Here is a 23626-nt window from a genome sequence, read left to right on the forward strand (position 1 = left end):
ATCTACATTTCAGAACAGAGAGGAGGTGATCTGCTAAAGTTGCTTGCTCCTTCCTTCCCACACCAGTGATGCTGTTAACTGCCGCTGTATTTATAAGTTGAGCTGGTCCTCTGCTTTCTATTTCTAAGATCCCTGCTTCTGCTTCATTACAGTGCAGTGGATCTGATCCGATCAGGAGGAAAGAAGCTGCGGTTCCTGGTTGCCAAGTCTGACATGGAAATAGCAGAAAAGATCAGCTCTGGCTCCTCTTGCTAGTGCTTATAAATGAGGAGTGGCTTTTGAACTTTTCCTCAATGGCAGGGGATCATAGACATAACCAAAGACTTTCCAAGCAGAACTGGACCAATGCTGCTACAGTCCAAGATGCTGCTGTGGAAAAAGGACACATCTAGGACCCACCTAGAACTTTCACTTGCCTGTAACCATTGCTTTGCTGCAGTTTTGTGTTACTGTTGTCAATTTGTTAAGAAATTGTATAGTTCAAGCAGGGATGGAAAACCATGGCTGGTGCCTGCTAGAGCAGTTAGCCCTGACCAGACTGAAAAACTGGTTACAGCCTAAGAAGTATCTTAGCCAACAGCAACAAGAAGCTACTGGAAGAGAGGAAAAAAAAATAACCCTGAACTATTTACATAAAATAAATAAAAAAATGACAGAGCAAAGAACAAAACTAAAATCAAACACTTGCTGAAAATTAAAGCAGAGCAAAAAAGGCAAACTGAACATTTGGTAAAGATTTGTCCTTAGCTTCAACCATCTGCACTGTCACTAGCCACATCAGCTCACCAGTCTCCAAGATTTTTCCTTGTGAGTTTTTCCAAAAGAAGCCAAGTCCTTTACCCACGCAGCTCCATCTCTCCCAGCTGCTCCTGCCTGCTCAAGCTTTACGAGCATGAGAGAGACTCCTGTGCTTGTAAAAAAATAACTAAAAGTCATGCTGGAGAATAGGGCACTGAGAAACTGGAATTCTCCTAAAGCATTACTCTTCTATTCTCTCTCCCTCTTTCCTGCTGCCTATGGCATTTTACATTTCTTCTTGTTCAGATAAGCAGCTCCAGCGCCTCAGAAAACAAGGCTGTATGCTCATCACAACCATGCATGCCCTCACTGGGTAAACCAGAGCAGGCTAGAGCAATTATTTTCCAGTTTGTGACAGCTCTACATTTAGTATAAGCTAGTTTAACCATTACTAGAAATTGGTTATTAGAAATCAATAGGGGAAGGGGGTTATACTTAGAGATGCAGATTACAAAAGGAAAACACCAAGTCTGTCTGTCTGTCTGTCCAGCACAGTCAAGCAAAAAGCACAACAATGTTGGAACTATTATTCATCATTATTATAAGACAAGTGGTTAAGTCATACACTAATGCACTGTGTTGTGAAATATATTTTCAATCCTTTGCATAATATGAAGATATACAAAGAGAAAGCATAATTGATAATGGTCTTTATTTTTCTTCACTTTCACTTCATACCAATCTTTCAGGTTTTTATGCCTTCTTTACATAAATGTTAATACTGTACAACTTATGTATATAATGCAGAAATATTACTAAATAATGCAAACGTGTTAATGTGTGCAACGATTTGTTTTCAGTATGAAAAATAACTGGATTAAAAGCTTCTTTAACCTTGCTGCTGAGTTTCTTTAACTAGTGCAGCAGGAGATTTCAGTCCAGTGAAGGAGGGGCTAGGAAAAGGAGAGATTGCGAAGGTATTGACCCAGCTATAGTGCATCACCTTCAGGCAACTAGAAGCACCGTGTCTGGGGAAATGAGGGGCTGGAGGCAGCTGCTCTCGAGCGGGGAGAGTCACTGTGGCAGACATCTATCCCGACTAATACAGAACAGCAGCTCCAGCTCTTGTTAACTCAGTTCCTTCCCAAAACCCACACTTTTACCTGCGCAGTACAGCAGAGACCCTACGTCCTCATTCCTACAGCACTAAAGAACATAGTCCGCATGGTGGAAAAAACACTACCCAGCTTAAAATGAAGTACAAAAATGTGGTCACTTACCCCCTGCATGGAAGAGAGGCTGAAGGCAGGAATAAGCACACGGGCAGGGCGTTTGGAGCCCAGTGCTGCACTGGCAGGGCCACCCGAAGAAGAGGCCCTCTGCACTATATTTAACTAAGCTGTTTACATTTAAAATTACTAAATCCAATTGAAATTGTTGGGGAAAAAAAAAAAAGGTTTGATTTTACAGTAAGGTTAGTTGTCTTTTGTACATAATTACTCAAATTTCCAGGAAGCTCATAGCATCCGAGATTCAGAACTAATGGCTGCCCCATGATTGATGATAATAATCAGAGCTCGGTTTTCATCCTGGTACAAAGCCAGAGTCCTTTTGTAAGAGCCGACTGAAAGTCCTCATGGCGAGAGGCACCGAGGCATTGGCATCCCGGTGATACCGCACATTGGTGACCTCGGCTGATGGGGTCAATATAAACTGAGCAACATTAGGCATTTTCAAGAGGTTCATTAGCTCAGTCGCGCGGATGAAGATCTCCTCGCTGTCTTCCTCGCCATACACAGAGATCATGGCAGCGCTCTGAACACAGGACCTCATCTTGGACAGATAGAGGACCACTCTGCAAGAATAAGAATGGCACTGAGATTTGGAACGTCACAAGGCATTGATGTATTAGAGGACAGCTTCGGTGCCATATGCATTTCTAAATATAAAAAATGGAACGCTTATTGGGGGAAGTAACATCCAACTAGAAGCAAGTACCTTTGATAGCAAGAGTTCTCTGTAATACTGTAATGGGTACTCTTGACTAGAGTGTCAAGTTGCCTTTTAGTAGGATGACAATGAAAGGACTTCCCCCACTGGAGTAACCCTAACAAGGGTGAGGCTGGGAGGGGCCTAGGTTCACACACTTGTCAGACCTCCCGCAATTACTCCTCCTCTGATAGCTATTCCTGCTGGGAAGAACAGAACTAGAGGAGACGGAAATATCGATCACGATGCAAAATGACTGCTACTGAAAGTTTTCACCCTGACCCCAACAACTGCTGCTGAGAGAGAAGACACTGCTTGTGATCTACACAGCGACTGATTATTATACGGAGTAATCTAGGAGCTGACCATTTCCAACTCAGCTTCCTGTTCATATACCACCCCCCCCCCCCACTTTTGCCACGATACCTGGGGATGAGGTCTTGGCTGCGTGATGCCAATTTGGTCAACGTTGTCATGAGGACAGTAATAACTCTTGGGGAACACTTAGGAACGCCAGCTGAAGGACGCAACTGTGTGATCTCAAACAGCAGAGCCTCCAAGACTTCAAAGAACTTGTTGATTTGGTCCACGGTGCACCTTTTATCATAGGAAACTGACAGGTATTCTCCAATAGCCCACACCTACAAATCAAAACAGTGACAATCGAGCAAGAAAAGCAACTTAACGCAGGTGAAGCAGCTGGTCTGCCAATGGCTGGGCTGAGACTAAGGGCTATTTCACAAGAATGCAGATCTCCAGGGACCTGCTAAGTGTGTGCCTGCTTTATCTGTTAAGGTTATTGCATTTCATTTTCTTCTGAGTCCAGTGCTTTTCCTCACTGGAAGTTTAAAAAAAACCAAAAAACAAACAGTAAGTGGTTAGGGGATGAAATGTATAGTGTTGAAGTTAAAAATCTGTTATTCAATTGCTTTTCCAGGAATACTGGCAGCTTGATGTCGGTGCTGCATTATATGAAAATGACATCAGCCAGTCTGTGATCTCTGTCTCCATCTGCTGGCTGGAGTACATAGCCCACTTGTGTGGGCTGGCCTGCCTGTCCTAGAGAAAAATAAATTATCAGGTAAGTAGTAATTTCTCCTCTCTTTTGGCTTTTATGATATTTATATTGTAATCTGCTTTAGGATGTTTTCTGGGAAGTGGCCTATCAAGTTTTAATTAAAGTAAAAGCCTTGTTGCTCTTGGTCCTGTGTTAAGGTAACATCTGCAAGCGATCCTAGCCCAGCCTCTTCTTTCCTGTACAGACGACTTGCGCTGCTGGTCCCTCTCTCTCTCTCTCTGTGAACACACTTTGAATAACTACCCTCCATGCACACACATCACGTGCAGTAAGCTTTTATTCTCTTTCCAACTCTGCTTTGAAAGCCCTTCTTGTTTTTATTATTGGAACCATGAGGAGAATATATTTTATCTACTGCACCACAGATAGAGAAGAACAAAGTTACCACAGCAAGGAAAGAAGTTTATTTGAAAAGCAGAGCTGGGGCCCCCCCCCCCGGCAGCGTCCCACCCAATGCTTACCACGTGGATGAAGAAAGTCTCTTTATTCTGAACGTTGACGACTGCTCCAGAAAACTCCAGCAGCTCCTTGGATTGCTCCACTATCACAGAAGGGTGCAGTTTACACAAACCCAGCAGCAGGGAGCTCATCACTCTGCCAAAAAACAAAAAGAGTGGTGGAAGGGACTGTTACAGTCACAAGTCAAAGATCTTAAGAAGTAAGACTGTGCAGCCCTCTCATCAAGGAAGGCTCTGCAGGAGAGATGCTTTATGCGCCACCAACTACAGCCAGCAGAGGGAGCCCTTACAGCACATTCAACCACCAGTGACAGAAACTGCTGCTGTTGGAAACAGGATGCTGGGCTTCATGGACCCTTGCTCTGACCCAGCATGGCATGTTCTTAGGTTTAAAAAAAAAAGTTTTTCTGGTGGGAATTCACTTCTCACTCCATACACCCCGAAAACCATATGGTTAAATTCCAGAGGGGACTCCCTGCTGGATCACATCAACCTTTCCCCCACTGACTGAACTGCTAACGCAGAAGTTAAAAGGAACAGCCCAAGAGATTCAGTGAGTTGGGAGCTCGAGGCAAGCTACATTCGGTGCTGTACCTATTTCAGTGTCAGTAAATGTTGGTCAGAAGTGCCGACATCATATGTGCATGAATTACTGAGCTGCACATAGGAAGGGATAAGTAGGAGTGTGTGTGTGTGTGTGCACGGGTCTAGGGGTGCTGATCACATGTAGAGTGAGCGTAAAGGGGCTTCTGCGTGTCCCCGAGGCAGCAGGATCTTTCTTTCTTCCTACAAACTATTAGCAATCCTCTGGCCTTACCTGTACACATTAGTCTGGAACTGGGGGACGCTGTATAGCAGATTGCTCCTCTCCAGTAACACCAACACTAGCTTGTTTATCAAAACACCATCTGCAAACTGAAGTCACATAACCCCATTACATCCCATCCAACCCACTGCCCGGCAAGAGTTCCTTGTAAACCGGAGTGATATGTATATTATACAGGAACTTCCGGTATATAAAAGCCAAACATAAATAAATAAATAAATATGATGCAGGACTGGGCCGCTGAACTAGAAGCGCTAAGGGGGTAGATAGACTCAGGAAAATCTTTATCACAGATATTTTATTTATTTATTTTTATTTATTTAAAAGTATTTATATACCGCTTTTTAAAATAAAATTTTATCAAAACGGTTTACAACATGTTAAAATAAAGTAAAAATAAAATATAACTAAAATAAACTTAAAATACATAAATTTAACTAAATAGCTAGATAAATGTTAGCTAAAACAAATTATTAAATAACAAAATAATAATAATGGTAACATGCCATGGGTAAAGAGTAGGGAGGGTAAAAGGGATGGAGGGGGGGAGGAGGGGGGGGGGTAGCAACTTATCGAATTGTAATGTCCTAGAAAGAACACGGATGGGATAATAGAAGAGAGACGATAATGTAATATGTATCTGATGAGAGAAATTTAGGGGATGGAGTTTCATTTTTGATCGGGGAAATGTTTAGTGGGAATGTTAAATGCTTGTTGAAAAAAAGAATGTTTTTAAAGCCTTTTTGAAATGATAAGGATTTGATATTAAACGGAGTGGGTTGGGTAAAGAGTTCCAGAGAGATGGTCCGGCAACTGAAAAAGCTCTTTTCCTGGTGATATCTAATCTGGCCTGTCGTGGTGATGGAATGTCTAAGAGATTTTGAGTAAGTGATCTTAAGTGTCGGGTGGGTTTGTAAATGCGGAGTAAGGTGCAAAGCCAAGTGGATGTAGAGTTGTAAATTAAACTATGAATGATTGAGATTACTTTGTATTTTATCCTGTATTTTATGGGTAACCAGTGAAGGGAATGTAAGATAGGTGTAATGTGATTGCGAATGGAGGTACCGGATAATAAGCGAGCTGCACTATTTTGAACTAATTGTAGCGGGTGAATTGATGAGTCAGATAGACCTAGATATAGAGCGTTACAATAGTCTAGACCAGAAAATATAAGAGATTGTAGAACAGTCCTGAAATCACGATAGAAAAGAAGAGGACGAAGACGTTTCAGAAGCTGTAATTTGTAGAATGATTTCTTTGTTAGGGAGGATGGGTGCCTGGAATGCTCTCCTAAAAGAGGTGACGAGGACGGTAGTGAATTCAGAAGGGGCATGGGGCAAGCAGAGCGGCTGCAGGAAGGGAATGAAGGAACTGGGATAACGGGTGGGTAGTTTTGGTGTAACCTGAATGGAGCTGCTGGAGATTGATTCGATAGCTCCTTTTCATAGGATTAATCCTAATCACCCACCGGCACAGGTTGTCCGGATCGCTCAGGACCAGGCTGAGAAGAAAAGGAGCTGCACCGAGGGGAACGTAAGTGGCGGAAGGATCGCACGGCCGTGCTCAAGGCTGCGTTCGATCAGCTGTGCTCTTAGGCTTGAAACAAATTTATTACTCTGCCCATTTGCAAACCTCATTTAGTCGCCCTAGAGCGCTACAAGTAGTGCAAGCCCCTATCAGGAAGCAGCTTTCAAACCTGCTAGTGATCGGTTCACCAACTACTGCTCTCGTGAGGCAGGAGCCTTCTTTGCTTGATGTTCCCCAATGCACCTTAGGTGGTGACCTGGGATTTTTTTCCCCAACTCTGAATAATCTTGTGGCATTGGCAAATTTGACCACCTCACTTGTTCCCATTTCCAGGTCGTTTATAAATATATTAATAGCAGCGGTCCCGGCACAGATCCCTGGGGCACTCCACTATTCACCTTTTCCCATTTAGCCCTATTCTCGATTTATCTTTTTAACCAGTCGGTAATCCACAATAGGACACTGCCCCCTTTCCCACGGCATTTTACATTTCCTAAGAAGTCTCTCATGAGGGATTTTGTCAAATGCTTTCTAGAAATCCAGACGCACTATACACTGGCTCACCTTTATCTACGTTTATTTACACCTTCAAAGAAAAAGAAAAAGCCCAGGGAGCAAGCACTGCAGATGGCATCACAGTGGCGTGCCTGCCTCTTCAGAGGCCTTCGGCATCCTGGGGTGAACGCTTGTCTGCGTGGGATGACCCCCCGCTACCGGCAAACGTTACACAACCTTTCAGCCAGTCACACTTACCTCTGCTGTGATCTTAAAGAAAAGCTGCAACAAGACGGGGACGGTTTCTGCACACTGCATCACTCGGGGGCAGCAGGCCATGTCTGCCAGCATCTGGTGAAGCATATATAACCTGTCAGCAAGACACAGACTTAGGATCACCACTAGCTCTCATTAAAAAAAAAGATCTCACACCAACATTTCTCTTCTTTCTAGCTTCCCCAGAGTCAGGATAACTTAGCTGCTCCAAAGGGCAGGATAGAACAGATGAAAACAATTTTACTGCCTGTGTAAAAAATATGTAAAAGCTTCAATACCTGCGCTTCCTTCTATCAAAGTTTTTACAAGATGTGTGAATACAGCCTCACTGCTGATACATTACATGAGGCTAGCGGATGCTGGATTAAAATCAGGGGAGCTGCTGCAACTGTTTGCTACTATGCCTCATTGCAACAGATGGCACAAGGCTTAGATCATTGCAAGGCCGCACTCTGGACCCCACTGGAGAGAGATACGTAATAGCACAGTGGTCTGGACACTCCCACATTCACACAGGCAACTCCCCGGCCATACAGCCTTACAAATAGCAGCAAGTGTAGCAATGCCCACCCTAGTTCTCCACGAATCCTGCATATGGTCCTGCTCAGAAAAACACTTCAACACATTCAGCAGATGCAGATAGAAAAAGATGTGTCTGAGCAGAATGGTTGATTTTTTTACATATATGTAGCAGATTACAAGTGAAAAGGAAAAATCGATTCTTGCCTGCTAATTTTCTTTCCTGGAATACCACAGATCAATCCAAACAAGTGGGGTTTTGCATCCCTACCAGCCGATGAGAGTCAGAGAACAAAAACTTGTCTGAAACTGCTCCATAAGCTAGAGGGCCACCTGCAGTCCCTCTGTATGGACCCAGACCCAAGCCAAGATACAGACAAATTCAAAAGCTAACCTAACTCCCTTTTCTAGGTGGGTAGGGGAATAAAGGTAGACGCCGGTGGGCCAGCGGGAACAATCCAAGGGGAATGAGGGCGCCAGAACCACTGGCATTCAGTTCCCCCCCCGTTGTGGACTTCAGGGCTGAGCTAAACCAGGGATCCCAAGCCTCTGCTTGCCCTGCTCCAGCTGAGGGATGGCCCACGAAGCTGTCTAACACCTCAGGGAGCCCACACGAGAATCCTGTTTTTAATTTAAATTTTTTTTCTAATGCTCCAGACCGCAGGATGTTCACTTCTTCCACCTTCTGGAGTCAGACAAATATTGAGGGACTGCAGGTGCCACTCTAGCTTGTGTAGCAGTTTCAGAAAAAAAAAGGTTTTTGCTCTCGGCCTCCATCTGCTGGTAGGGATGCAAAATCCCACTTGCCTGGACTGATCTGGGGTATGAACAGGAAAAAATAATAAATTAATTTTACACTAACTGCATCAGTAAAAAAAAAAAACAAAAAACATTAAAAATGAATTCTGTTAACCATCTATCATAAAGGGAGCTATGTCTACAACCCCCAGCTCCCTACTGCCCTCGGCATTGCTGACTATTCTGTACCCATCCACGGCGTTTCCTTGCCAAGCTTCGCCACGGAGGAGGTACTGGAACAGGCTTCTGTAATGGGGGTGGCGGAAGGCCTCTGCAGCATTAGCTGGTTGCACAGCAGCATCCATGATGACTCGCTCAGATGCAGGAGCTGACAGAGAGCTGACAGAACAGGGAAACCAAAACACTGGCATTGGACACAGTTCCTAAAGGGTCATTTACACTAAGGATCAGAATCCATCTTCTCATGGACGCTTTAATAATTCTTACAGCCTCAATCTCTCTGAGTAAGGGACAGGATAACTTGGGATAAAGTAGCAGATGACAGGAAAATAATTAGTGTGCATATGTCCCTAATACACTCCTTCACCACTCTTACAAAATTCTACCATGAAGGCACACGGTCTGCATTTCCATGCAGGTCGCAGACTGTATTCAACCTAATAACCAAAAGATGAGCCGCTCTCCAGTGTCTCAGCTCCAGGGACATACTTGAATGCTATTCACCTACGTAGGAGGTTCCCAAACCTGTCCTGGGAGGCCCAAGCCAGGTTTTCAGGATATCCACAATGAACAGACATGAGATAAAACGTGCAGTAATATAGTAATGACCAAATGGTCCACCCAATGTGTCCAGCAGCTTCTTGGAGTATCTACCATGCCTTTTAGGTCACCCCCAGGTCTCTCTTAAGGGTAGTCCGTGCAGTTACCCCAAACCCTTATGATAAGGATAGTAATATTTACAATCAAAGACCAAGCAACTGTAAAATTACTGTAAAAATAATTACTGCTAGCAACATTTTTACTGAGGGAGGAGCCTTCCTGAAAATTCAGGCAATGCTGACTTGCTTTGCTTTTGGACTTGGCCATAGAAGCAGTCCTGAGCTTTTCCCCTTACGTCTGCAGATCAGTAACCCCAGATCGTAAACGTCAGGGTCCATGTTAGTTTGCATCTGAATCCAATTCCCCTTTTCCCCCGCCCCCTGCCGTCAAAGCGGCGCATCAAAAATATCAAGGCTTACTGGATGAGGGTGGAAATCCCCGTGTTCATGGCAGTGCAAGCAGATTTAGCTCCTGACCATGGGCCCTCTAGGACAGGTTTGGAAATCACTGACCTAGAGAACCAGCACTGGGTTCACGGAGGAAACTTATGGCTAGAATGTGGAAAAAAGGATTCGCACTCACAAAGTGGGGAGTAGCTGGCTTGTTACGGCGGTTACTACCCCAAACCAAATAAGCCTAATACTTCACTTTCAATGCATATCCAGCATAGCTCTCTGCTTCAATGGTAGGGGAGAAGAAAAACTGATACTTCACGCATAGCTCTCTGCTTCAACGGCAGGGGAGAAGAAAAACTGATACTTCACGCATATCCAGCATAGCTCTCTGCTTCAACGGCAGGGGAGAAGAAAAACTGATACTTCACGCATATCCAGCATAGCTCTCTGCTTCAACGGCAGGGGAGAAGAAAAAAGGATTCGCACTCACAAAGCGGGGAGTAGCTGGCTTGTTACGGCGGTTACTACCCCAAACCAAATAAGCCTGATACTTCACTTTCAATGCATATCCTGCTTCAACCGCAGGGGAGAAGAAAAACTGATACTTCACGCATATCCAGCATAGCTCTCTGCTTCAACGGCAGGGGAGAAGAAAAACTGATACTACACGCATATCCAGCATAGCTCCCTGCTTCAACGGCAGGGGAGAAGAAAAACAACCAATAAGGGCTGAATAACACAGTCTGGGTAAAACAAATAAACATGGGTGTAGCTTGCTTATTGCGGCGGTTACTACCCCTACTACCCCTAACTAATCAAGCTTGATATTTCACTTGGTTGCAGCTCCATCACTGCTCTCTACATTAATGGTGGGGGTGGAAGAGAAATAGAACCAAAGAGCTAAGAGAAACAGATAAGTATGAGAAAAAAATGTGAAGCTTGCTGGGCAGACTGGATGGGCCGTTTGGTCTTCTTCTGCCGTCATTTCTATGTTTCTATATGTTTCTATATAGAATTAAATGTCAGCAGTTCTACCGAGGAAGACAAAAGTACGGTCTTACCGAAGTTGCAAATCCAGGGCTGCAGTCAAACACGGCAAGTCAAGCAGCAGGAGGAGGATCTCGATCGCTGTATCCGGCCCGATCAGAGCAGGGAGGAGCTCCACAAAGTCGGAGAGCAAGGCCGGGCCATTCCATGCCAGGAACTGCGGAGCAGCAAAGCAATCGCGTCAGCACCACCACAAACATTGCGCCCAAGGGAAGACGCATGCAGAGTCTGAAACGAAACAGGCCGAATGCGCTGTGCAAGGGAAGATGCATGCAGAGTCTGAAACGAAACAGGCCGAATGCGCTGCGCAAGGGAAGACGCATGCAGAGTCTGAAACGAAACAGGCCGAATGCGCTGTGCAAGGGAAGACGCATGCAGAGTCTGAAACGAAACAGGCCGAATGCGCTGCGCTGCCCAAGGGAAGACGCATGCAGAGTCTGAAACGAAACAGGCCGAATGCGCTGCGCAAGGGAAGACGCATGCAGAGTCTGAAACGAAACAGGCCGAATGCGCTGCGCTGCCCAAGGGAAGACGCATGCAGAGTCTGAAACGAAACAGGCCGAATGCGCTGCGCTGCCCAAGGGAAGACGCATGCAGAGTCTGAAACGAAACAGGCCGAATGCGCTGCGCTGGCACTTAATGCTAAGGGTGACTGCACGTCATGCTGGAGGTTGCTTTTTAGGGCAATGTAAAAAAAGAGTGGGCAGGCAGCGGAAGGAAATCCAAAACAGAGCAGCGCGTTCGGATGTTGTTGTTTCTGTATCCGGGGCTATCTGAGGGTACGTTCAGGCAAGGATTTTTGTATACTGTAAAAGCAAAAGTGGCAGAAGGCTAAAAACCACTACATATCCATACGCATACTGGGCAAAGTGTGCCAAATTCAGCCCTACCATCCTCTATACACAGACGGAGTTGCCCCAAATGCAATTTCACTATTGGACAATGCAGACAAATGTATAATTACATTAATCAGATTTTCTATGATCCTACTAAGAATTCTGCTGTTTCTGGATGTTTGCATCACAGAAGAAGAGAGTAAAATGTTTACTTTGGCGTGGTTTCAGTTTAAATAGCCATGTTGAAACTATTCACAAAACTGCAGATCAGAGGATTTGCAAGAGGCACTCTCTGTATCACCACAGTTAATCTCCGTTAAAGGGATCTTAGAAATTGAAGTTAACTCACTTTCCACTAACAGGAGGGGGGGGCCACATTAGCCCAATAAAAAGGTCTCACCTACAGCTTTCTTTGTTGAATAAAGTCTTCAGATGAAAGGATGAACCCTAGTGGTAAAGAGAGGAACTGCAGTCTCTTGGAGGCCATCTTTCCTGATCCTCCTTACTGTAAACTTGTACTACTGCCCCTGTGCCTCACTATTTAAAGGCTCAACCCTCAGGACTGTCAGTCCGCTACAGCAAGGCAAGCAACCTCAACACACCTTGAGGAGGTTTGGAAAACTCTGTCGGAAGACACAGACATTCTGACTTAAGAATTTGGCATTCTCCCTGCAGAAACGAACGAATTCCAAGGCCAGCAGTGGTTGGTGGAAAAGCTCAGCAGGAATGCGGGTGAACAAGTGTCTGTAAACTGCCTCCGAGTCCACCGCTGCCATTTCACCTGTAAGAATAAACCAAAATGTGAGAGGTGGAGGTGAAACGGGGAAGGTTTCTCTGCATGAGGGCCAAACCGTCTGCTCTGTCCAGTAAGGAGATGGGCTTATAGCAGTCTTACATCCCTTACGTTGATCCAGAGGTGAACCCTTCTCTCTCCCCAGCAGCGGGATGATGTGGCCCTTGCCAGCAAGGACGGTCATTAAGAACGTGAGGAGATACAAGAACAGTGGCCTCGCGAGAAGCCCTCGCGCTCACAGATGCCGCCAACGAGCAATAGACAGGAGCCACTTACTATGGTTTAGGAAGAACTGGGCAACAGGAAGGTGCATCTGGGCCAAAGAAAGGTCCTGGCAGATTCTTCCATGCACAATCTTCAGAAAAGAAAGCGCTCGGTACACATAGGAGGAGTCCTGTCTGCACACAATGTCCATGATGGTGACAGCCTCGATGAAACACTACAGACAAAAGGTGGTCAGAGAGGATGAGAAACACATCGGGTCTCTGCCCTGCTCGTCTCTTTCTTCAGGGCTATTTCCTATACTCACAGCTTTCTGTAGGTCTGCATCACATTTCTTCACAGCCTCTGGTTAAAAAAAAAAAAAGAAAAGCCTGGTCATTTCCCAGCAATTCTTGAATATAAAACTTATCTGTTGCTTCCAAGAGCTCAAGTTTACTGCAGGTGACTCCAATAATTTCTCTCTTTTAAGCGAGAGCATTTCAAATACATGCAGAGAACATTCTCCTTCAGTCGTGCGCATCAAGAGCTGGTTTTGTAGAAACTTAACCCAACTCGTTGGCAGTTCTGCAGACACAGAGCATAAAATTACCTCAGTTCCCCAATACCCTCAACCTATTTCTCACAGGAACTGCCGTCCCTTGGGTGCCATATTTCCGGATATTTGAAAGCCATCCTAGCAGCAGTCTAAGACTGATCGACAGCACTCACTCCTGTTGCTCTGCTCAATGAGCCGCTGGCAGTATTCAAAGGCCTTTTCTCGCAGACGCTCCTTTGGAGGAAGCAGGCGGCTGGAGGTGGATGTGGCAGAGACCATAGACATGACTGAACCATCGACCTCCGATTTATCATCTGCAAAGAGAGACCAGGCAAGAAACACTGGTACAGTACTAGACTAGCCCAAACTTCTCACCAACATCAGAAACAACAAGAAACAATTACCAGCTGGCAGCTTCTGCAGAGGGGCACTGAAGTAGCAATGCACAATAGCAACTTTGAGTAATAAAGTCAAGCCATTATAGCCTTACTTATGCCCAGTTGGGTTTACTTAAGTAAAATATCATAGATATAAATGTTGTAATTTCAACCAAAAGAGGACTGTATACAAAATGATGATTAATTCAATTGATCATCTGTCTATACTAATAAAAGCTCAAGGTGAAGAAAAATACACAATGGATCTTGATCTAACCCAGCCTGGCACTTCTTAAGTTCTTCTGAACCTCATGATTATGAGTTGATTAGATTCCTACCAACCAGAGTTTGCTGTGCTGCTGCTGTCGGTCCCATAGCACAGCAGCCACTTCCTCAGCATGGAGAAGACCTGCATGTTCAGCCACTGATCCTCCGTGTAATGGTGGCCAACAGAGAGCACCGTGAAAAAGTCCGTGGCAACTGCTCCATCCACCTCAGTAATGGGCCCAGGCTGTGGGAGGGAGAAAGCGTTGCAAAGCTAAACTCATGCTTCCTGTCCTTAGAACCAAACTGCAAGCACATGGTGAGAACTATAGTATCACAAGGTCTCACCTATGCTTTTCATTATGACTTCCCGTGTGTTTTAACATTATATCACTCACCAGCTTTGTTCTTGGACTAGAGAAAAAGCCGCCAGATGGCTGGCCAACTCCTTGATGTATGCTTGCATACCTCAGCCAATCAACAAGTTTTTTATTGACTAGATTGGTCTGGTCTACGAAAGGAAACATACAGGAATTAAAATACATTTTCCCTTTCTGTAAACCATTACTGCAGATTCTACTGCTTCCTATCCAAACTCCTACATTTCATCTACAGCCCATAGCTCCCCCCGATGTAATCAACAAAGCCAGATTTTGGGAGGTGACAATATGGAGAAGTGAAGCAAAGGCTGCCATGAAAACTCTGCATGTCAGGATTCCCATGAAAGTCCTCGGAGACAAACCCCCTTTTGCTAATCCAGCAGATTACGCCGCCTACTCTTCCTCAACAGCTTGGATCCCACACTTACCGTCACTCAGGCATTCTGGGAAAAGGCTGGTAAGTTTGGACAGGACTGGGAGGAGGTGTCGTGAGCTCTGGCCCTCAGGAAGTCGAGTTTCCATTATCTTTGCTATCCGATTCCCAACAGCGAGTGCTTTATTACTACAGCCCTGGGTACAAAACAATTTACATGTTCAGGTACGTGATGTACACTCTGTATTCTGTTATTGCAAGTGTACCTATTCTCCTTTGTAGGTGACTACAATTATACTTGTATCCTTGACATCTATAATTTGCACCTTTTTATATCTGTACTTACACTATTTCATCCACATCCTTTGTATCATACAGTTTAGTTTATTTATCCTCAGTTACCCACAAATCCAACACAAAATCAATGCAGCTACTCTGTTGCATCTTGAAGCATCCTTATTTGCTTATAAAACTCTTTCATCTTTGAACCCTAATGCCAAATCTTTGCTGTTACCACGTTTTGAACTCTGACTGGAAAAGCATGGAAGAAAAATAATGCTGATGATACTATGGACATTGCCAGTGCAATGTAAATAATTATTGACTGGGATATTAACATGAATTCTCCACCTTCTTTACTAACAGCTTTACCTAAAAAGAGTAGAAAAGTCTAAATGTCTGTGAAAAATGTGGGGTTCAGTTATTACCTGAGCCAGTAAGACTGAAGACACCAGGCTCAACAGCTTTGTGTCATGGATCTGGTCAGGTGAAAGGATGACAAGATCATAAGGCGAGCCCTCTCTCAGGATGGCCGTGCATAGTATCTGAACCTGTAGTGGGGCCTTTGGCAAACACATCACTCTCTGTAAATGCTCCAAAAACACATTTTCCAACCTGTAGAGGACAGGAACCACCAGCAGAACATAAGAGCATATGTACCTGCATCTAACCATTCTGGGTTTGGTTTTTGTTTTTTTAATTTCAAGAAAAGTCTCAAACACTGTAGGTGATACCTTTTACTGGACTAACAATACATCTATGATTATTTTTTAAATATTTTTGTGCCACTTCAGCAAATATGTTGTATTATGCAGTTACAAAAAGACAAAATATCAGAAAAGCATTATTAATATTTTGGTGAAACAGGGGTTGTTGCATGCTTTGTTGTTCTGCCCCGTGAACCTGTTCCCCAGACATCTCATTCCCTCTGTGCTGGCCTGCAGGTGGTGTTTGACCTCTCCACTGTAGTTCAAAAAGGGGTTTTGGATGGTGCCTTGATTCAATAGGATACTTAAACAGCATACACATCCCAGCATCCCTGAGAACATGTAAGACAAACATCCTGCAGTGCCATTGGCCAAAAATCCATTACTGGTAATAAAGCTATTCTTAGTACTGTGGGCACTGATTGGCCCTGCAGACAGAGAACTAGCCCTGAAGGTTCTAGAGCTGTTTAGTCTCAGCTGGGGTACAGAGGGAGCAGTGCTGAGGCCCTGGTCAGCTAAGGTGGAAATGGACAGCTGTTTTCCTGATCTTCCCAGGCTTACATAAGTAGTAAAAAGTGTTTAATTTTTACTGTTTAATCCTTGTTTTTATCTGTTCCCAATTGCAAATGCAATGTTTTTCCCTGTATACTGTTCCTACTTTTTGTTAATAAACTTATTAGTTTGTTAGCTCTGTCTGTCTTGGACTGATTAACAATCCCAGTATTGTGTGTATTTGGTCTGTGGGTGTTTTGAGGAACTGTGTGACCCTTGGGATGTGTGGCATTTCAGTGTCCGTAGAAACCACCAGGAGGAAGCTTACGGGCAGGGAACTTGCCCAGAAGCAAGCAGAAACCCAGTTGGCAGGTGGGATGCTGCCAGTGTAGGGACTTATGCATAGGTGCTTGGCAGGACCCTCCGAGTGGGCAGAAGGTTACTCTGAGTGAATGTTAGGGGTTGCACTGAGGCACTACAGGACAAATATAACACACAACAAATGAAAACATTAACATGTAAACATTATAGCATAAAACAAAATAGTATGTTAAAAAAATCATCAAATGCTTCAGCAAATAAAAGGGCCTCTAACTGTTGTGAAATATTTTAATATCAAGGATAAGGCGCGGTGTATGTGGCAAAGAAATAATGGAACCAGTAATAGAAAGGGCACATGCTCTTGTATTCACAAGTTGGTTCATCTTCAGTGAAGGCACTATTAACAAAATATTGCCTTGGGAACACAAAGGGCGAGTAGGATGATAATTAGCTATAACATCTGATAAAACTTAATACACTGCTCTATAGGCTACCAGTGCAGTTGATTCAAAGTAAGGAATATAGGATTACTGCACTGCATGGGAATGATGAGGCGTGTGGCAGCATTCTGCAAAAGCTGGAGAGGCTTTAAATGACATTTGGGTAATCCAACAAGGAGAGAAGTTCCATAATCAAGTAGTGACAATACTCAGTTTCCGTAGAAGATGCAATTTGTAAAAACCAGTTTGCAATAGTTTACGTATATGAGGAATACAGATCAGGTTGGAATTAGATAAAAACCTAGGTTACGAACTGATTCAGCAAATGGAAAATAAGCACCATCTATTGTCAAACCTAAGACGGTAACTTTCAAAGCTGCTCCCAGGCACACACTGGCGCATGGGCGTTGGTGCACACCCAGGGACCAGACGATTTTATAACTTGTGCGCATGTTATAAAATAGCCTGAGCACGCGTACATGTGCACCTAATGTTAAGTGGGTGCAGGCCTAGGCACGTAAATCCCATTTCTACCGCGCAAGTCAGAGTATTTGAAAACCGGCGCGCATCCACACCATGGCCAGTTTCACCAGTTCATCCAACCAGTGTTGAGCCAAGTCCTTCAAAGCCCCCCCCCCCCCCCCCCCCCCCCCCACCCCCCCCACCCCCCCCCCCGTATAATAGCCTGCACTCCTCCTAGTTATCCCAGACCCTTTAAAACTCCTTCAAAATGGCTATTTTTTTCCCCATAACTTACACCTTCCCATAACAGAAGTACACGAACACCCAGGTCCTCTGCTGTGTAAGTATTTACACACACATTTCTTGGCCACCCCCACACCAGCAAGAGGTACACATGCACCTGGGTGGCGCACACGAGCACATCTCCCAATTTTGGCGCAATTCACTTTTAAGCATCTCTCAGGAGAGGATGTATATGAAGTCTACAGAGATTCAGTATTTTGAAAATTCAAGAACAGGTAAGCTCAGTGGTTCCCAACCCTGTCCTGGGGACCTCCCAGCTAGTCAGGTTTTTAGGATATCCACAATGAATATGCATGAGAGAGAATTTGCATGCACAGTCTCCATAACTGACTGAGGGGGTCCCCAGGACCGGGTTGGGAACCATTGAGGTAGTTAGAGGACATCCAGCACTTAATTTGCCGCAAACATTCTGAGATCAAATGTAAAGCAGTTGACAATCTTTTTGAATTGGCGAACATTTTATAGAACGGAACGTATCTTTCCAAAATCAATGTCAAAAGGCTAATATATACATTGAACAGTATTGCAGAAAAAAAACAAAACAGATCCTTGAGGGACTCCACAATTTAGATCAAACCATGATGAAGGGAAATTGCCTTGAAGATAAGTAAGAAATAATCCAAGTGAAAACTGAACCAGTTAAGCCAAGTCCCTGTAGCCTCAACAGTAGCAGTTGATGTTTAACAGTGTCAAATGCGGCACTAATATCCACAAACATGGCAACAGCATCTTTGTTGGTTTCTACGGTATGGAGTCAATACGCAGAAACAGACACCAGTAGTGTCTAAATATACCTTGATGTGGATTTAAAATTTTGTAATTGTCCAAACATTCTGTCAATTGTCGAGCACAACTTTCTCTAATATTTTATTAATCGTTGGCAGGTTAAGAGAACCTGCAACTTCCTGCCATTCAAGTATAATCTCATGTCCATGCATTGTATATAGCACTTAATTTGTATATTGTTTAACCGCTACTATTCTATCCTTTCTCTTCCTCCTTCTCCCAGTTCTGCTACCCCTGTTATATGTAACTGCACCTTCTGACACACAGTTCCAGTTTGATGTATATACTGCACCCCTGTTTTATGTAAACCAGCAAGATATGTTGTCATGATTGCCGGTATATAAAAACCTTAAATAAATAAATAAATAAATAAAATGTCTAGCTGACTTGATACTATTTAGACTTAAGACTGATGTATTACCATCTACGTCCTACAAGGATATTATTATTGGCCCCTGTAATGAGGTTTGGGATACCTTTGATTTACCTTCAGTAACCAAAATTGAGAAAATATCGTATCACGTAAAGCACTCCTACAATGCTCGTCAGTGGGATTACTAATCATGAATACTTTTTAAAAACTAGTACCAATATTGTTCACTGTTCATTAAACTTGGAATATTTCCAAATGCATTTTTTTTTAAAAAGCAGTTATACACCCAGTTTTAAAGCAGTGTTACAGTATAGTTACAGCTCAATAAAGGGATGGGGTTAGGGGCAGGACTTTAACAGAGACATTAAAATTTACAGAGCTTTAAACTTAAAACTTGAAAGGGTCTATGTCTGAGAGGGTGAGAAAGACACTGACCTTATTAAATCCTTTTCTGTTGGTTCCAAAGTATTTATTTTAATTTCAAATATTTGAGTAGTTTTGACGTTCCCTTTAATTACTGATTGCAAGGTTGTCAAGAGTGATCATCCCTTGAGAAATGTCAACCCTCCAACCCCTTTACTGAGCTATAACTGTACTATTAAAATTTAGTAACTGTGCTCTCTCTTCACTGGCCTGATGAAGGGAACACAGCTCTAGAAAGATGTATTAGGTTAATGCAATATTAAGGTCTCACCTACAACTTGTTTATTGATCCTTATTTCTACCTACTCACATAGATTAACATGGCAACCACAATAATTTGTTCAATAAAAGAGCCAAGACTGAAAATTCAAGTAAATCACCAATCTCTAGTATCAGCCTAAAGCCCACTTTGTTAATTATGTGGTAAAAGTCACTTCACTGCATTGTGTGGTCAGGTAAGGGTTAAAGCTCTTCTTTTTCCCTTAAAGGAAAAACATTACTGAAAAACAAACACTAACTGTTCCAAAGGAGACTGAGTTTGGAAACAATATTAGAAAAAGTAAAACATTTCTCTTCATTGTTACTACAAGGTTATCACAAGCCCAGATTTAATGGCCATAGTATTACTAGAATCCATTACCAGCAAGAAGACAGTTTCCAAACTCATAGCCTCCTATGGCGAATGATACAGCGTTCCTTCACAGTAACAGACATGATAGCAATGACCTTTTAAAAGCCTCATCCAACCTCTTACAACTGTAAATGAAGAGTTATCTTCGCTTTGTTTCTGACTGACGGGCCGATACAGTAAGGAGCGGTAGGAAGAGCTGCGTTAGTGCCAGGGGCACCCGCGTTTGCCGCATGCACAGTCCGGCTCACCTACCGCTCGATACTGTATTTAAATAGCTTGCAAATGCAAGCTGCGTCCGTGAGGCGTTAGGCCCGCGCAACCCATTTTACTGTATAGGCGCTTTATACAGCGTCTATACAGTAACCTGGGTGCGCTGGTACCTGTCATTTGAAATGACATTTGAAATCCCCTCGCGACCCGACACGCAAAGTTTAACTTACTTTTCCCGCAGCCCTCCCCCAGAGACGGACTGCAGCCCCCCTGCCTCCCAGGGGCTGCCCCCTGCCTCCCGGGGGCAGCCGGTGGCGAAAGCAGCCCCCGCCGCTGGCTGCCCCCGGGAGGCAGGGGGGAGGGCCACGGTCCGTCTCGGGGGAGCGCTGCGGGAAAAAAGTTACACTTTGCATGTCGGGTCGCGAGGGGATTTCAAATGTCGCTTGAGCGCCCAAATTTCGCTTTTTTCACTTTTCGTTGCTTTGGGAGGAGGGTAGAGAGGACTGGGCTGCCCCGGAGACCGGCACCCATGGACGCGGCCAGGGCAGGTGAGCGAGGGCTGAGGGAAAGTTTGCCGCCTACCCTTACTCCTGCCTCTAACGTAGGGGTAGGCGGTAAATTAGCAGGTTAAACGCGCGGCTAAACTGCAGGTTAAAAAGGCGATAGTCGGGGCACGCGTTACTGAATGGGGGGGGGGGGGGGGGGAATAGCTAATCCGATCGTTTACATCTCATATACATGCTGCGGGCGGAAGGGGTTACTCGTTGATTTAAAGAGGCGGTAAGAATGGGTTAAAGGGGATAGTGAATCGTGGGTTGGACTAAAGCGGCCAAATTGTGAGTAGAAGGCGGGTTAGAAGCAGGGTAACCGCGGCCGCACTTTACTGTATTGACCTGTGACATAGGTGTTCTAAGGACTTTTTTTTTTTTTAAAGATATTTTAGAAAGCACTAGAAACTAGATATCAGTACAGAAAGGAGGAAGAAACTCGATTTTTTTTTTTGGCATTAAAACTAGCAACTGTCTGCTAAATCCCATAACCTAATGCTCTGGCTGGAGTTTCCAGAAGACTCCTTTACTTGAGTAATGCTGGCCACTTAACTTTATATGGCCTGAGATAAACGTATCAGGATAAGGGCACGAGACTTTTGTTGTTTCTTGATAATTATACGAGTCTGCCTATTTCTGGTTAGTGGAAGGTTACAGAATGAAGCTGGCTTAAGTACTACTTCCACCATGCCCTGCAAAAACAAAAAAATTAAATCCAGTCTAATTTACTTTAATGGGACTGTGACATACCCTTACCACCTGCCACACGTTAAAAAAAAAAAAAAGACACCATTTTTTTTTGGAAAGTCGCGTGAAACGTGCAGTGCAGTTGAACTCTGGAAACCCTGCAATCCGTTCCGTGTCAAACCGGGTTTATCAGATGCTCTCGGTGGGTCACCTACTTCCTGCCATACTTGGTGGCGGAGACGATGAGGTAGAGTCTTTGCAGGCCATCCACGGTCTCACCGCCCAGGTCCTGCTGCTGAAGGAAACCCGCGATCCTGGCACTGAACTTCTGCAGCTCCCCATTCTGGATCTCCCTGGAAGGAAGACGGCAAGGAGCGGAGAGAGAGAGAGAAAAGAGGCTGCTGAGGTCTTACACGGAACCCAGGGAGGGCTTCAGAGGGGCCCTGTCCCGAGCTTCCTTTATTTTCATTTGGACCCGCCGGCCCCTTCCCGTTACCCGTTAATACCTGGCCTGCCGGAGGTAGTTCGCCGCTCCCGCCGTAAACATCCTGCCCGCAGGCCCTGGCGCTTCTTCCTTCCGCCGCCACTCTCCGTCCTCCAGTGATGACGTCAGGGCGCCGGGGACGTAATAATAAAGCGACTCCCGCTGAGGTTCGGCCAATGAAAGGCGGACGTGGGTTGACGTCAGTGCAGGGTAAAGAGAGAAGTATTTAACAGCTGCCTCTCGCACGTGGCAACAGGGTCCTGAAGCTGGAAGCTCTGCTAAAGTCCTACGCTGGGTGTTTTGTTTTTTTTAAATATCGTACAGTAAGTGCATATTAAGTTATGCTTTTAACTAATAGCTATATTTGTTGTAGTCTGGCATACATTGTACTGGACCACGCTAGTTAACTGTTAAAGATGATTATATAACTACCCACAATGGGCTGCAACTTGTATCATTTTAAGTCTATAGTTTCTTTATACTGTTTACTTATACTTTAAAATATTTTCCAGTTGTTCAAAGCTAACCATAACCACCTTTTTGTTTCAAAGAAATATATTTTAGCTTATCTTATAAATGCTACTCTCTTTTTAGCCTCTACACACTGAAACAACTGTAGTGCTCAAGTAAACATCCCAATAATCAATTATTTCAGCTTGCCTGAAACAGGCACGACCAATTCCAAAACATTGACAATGTCGGGACGTTTATGTTCAGAATAGTTTTTAATAAACTGGAAAAGTATAGTAGGTAAAGTATGTGCTTAAACAAAAAATAGTGATTGCCGCCCATTGCGTGCAAAAGCCTCTAGATGAAGGTTTGAGAGCACAGATAAATCGGATACTTAGTCCTGCTTTGTGTGGGATGAGTAAGACTTCTTAGCTCATTATCATAAATAGTAAAGTGATTATATCAGTCTACAGCGTCAGTCTCTCTTCACCCCTAGGCCTTAACAAAACCATCCACGAAAGAAAAGAATCTAAAATGTAAGTGGGTAGGGGGAAAGTACAAAAATGCAATGTGAGTGGTTAGGGAAAACACTGGAATCACTTTTGGGTTCTGTAAAGGTACGACTACTTTAAAAGTTGCCACCAATCTTAAACCAGAGCACAGTCATGTCCCCATGCTTGTTTGCTTCGGCAGCCAGGGGACGTTAAGTACCATTTTAGCATCTTCCTCTACAGTTTCTAAGCTTCCTATTAAAAACAGCCCAAAATGGAGCATAGACATAACAGAGAGCAGCTCATGGAAAGAGACTTATTTACTTAATCCCAATATTTTACAAAAGTAAATCAAAGCAATGAACATAACATTACAAATTAAAATAAAATCACATAGATAATTCTTAAAATTGCAAACATATAAACATTAATAAAAGTAATCAAATATTAAAAAACCAAGTAAATATAAAATAAAAATTACAATAAAACAAGTTCTAATCAGAAAAACTATTCATAAAAGATAGTTGTCATAGTAACATAGCATTGATGGCAGAAAAAGACCAGACAGTCCATCCAGTCTGCCCAGCAAGTTTCTTATGGTAGTAACTGCCACCCTGTGCAGGTTACCCCATGTTTCTGTTAAGGATGGTAATTGCCACGCTGTGGAGATTACCACCAAGCTTTATGTTAAGGGGAGTAATATTAACAATGAAGACAGAGCAACTATCACACCCATATCAAAATTGCTGCTAACATTTTTACAGAGTGAACAGCCTGCCAAAGCCTGGGATAAGCAGACAATGCTGTTTGAATGTGCTATGCTTTTGGACTTA

At 43.9% G+C, this 23626-nt stretch overlaps 2 protein-coding genes across 4 annotated transcripts in view; one reads left to right on the plus strand and one right to left on the minus strand.

The window, feature by feature from the left end:
• Positions 1 to 1632, plus strand: part of RADIL (Rap associating with DIL domain) — an 82130-nt gene extending 80498 nt beyond the window's left edge. For both annotated transcript variants that reach the window (XM_029577495.1, XM_029577494.1), the window contains exon 17: positions 153 to 1632. In XM_029577495.1, coding sequence (XP_029433355.1) covers positions 153 to 255 — 103 coding nt within the window. In that variant the 3' untranslated portion in view covers positions 256 to 1632. The remainder of the gene's footprint in view (positions 1 to 152) is intronic.
• AP5Z1 (adaptor related protein complex 5 subunit zeta 1) lies at positions 1434 to 22127 on the minus strand. Of its 2 annotated transcripts, XM_029577496.1 has the most exons (17): positions 21875 to 22127; positions 21584 to 21721; positions 15414 to 15600; positions 14762 to 14903; positions 14352 to 14464; positions 14032 to 14200; positions 13486 to 13626; positions 13085 to 13122; positions 12832 to 12994; positions 12365 to 12543; positions 10941 to 11083; positions 8894 to 9043; positions 7370 to 7481; positions 5081 to 5178; positions 4267 to 4399; positions 3154 to 3368; positions 1434 to 2593 (listed from the first exon to the last, which is right to left on the minus strand). In XM_029577496.1, exons 1-17 carry the CDS (start codon positions 21913 to 21915, stop codon positions 2323 to 2325), a joined length of 2433 nt encoding a protein of 810 aa, XP_029433356.1. In that variant the 5' UTR covers positions 21916 to 22127; the 3' UTR covers positions 1434 to 2322. The 2 variants fall into 2 exon arrangements, with proteins under 2 accessions (XP_029433356.1, XP_029433357.1); XM_029577497.1 differs by lacking the exons at positions 15414 to 15600; positions 21875 to 22127 and having other exon boundaries at positions 21584 to 21720.
• Positions 22128 to 23626: the final 1499 nt, after the last annotated feature.

This window comes from Rhinatrema bivittatum, chromosome 14, assembly GCF_901001135.1.
Source record: "Rhinatrema bivittatum chromosome 14, aRhiBiv1.1, whole genome shotgun sequence".
NCBI classification, from domain to species: Eukaryota; Metazoa; Chordata; class Amphibia; order Gymnophiona; family Rhinatrematidae; genus Rhinatrema; species Rhinatrema bivittatum.

Excerpts from the sequence above, each read along its gene's own strand:
- AP5Z1 (XM_029577496.1), bottom strand. The coding sequence starts at position 21,915 with ATGTTTACGGCGGGAGCGGCGAACTACCTCCGGCAGGCCAG. Across the intron at positions 12,995-13,084 it reads ATGCAGACCTACAGAAAGCT|TGTTTCATCGAGGCTGTCAC; the intron begins GTGAGTATAGGA and ends TTTTGTCTGTAG. Across the intron at positions 2,594-3,153 it reads AGCCAAGACCTCATCCCCAG|AGTGGTCCTCTATCTGTCCA; the intron begins GTATCGTGGCAA and ends TTATTCTTGCAG.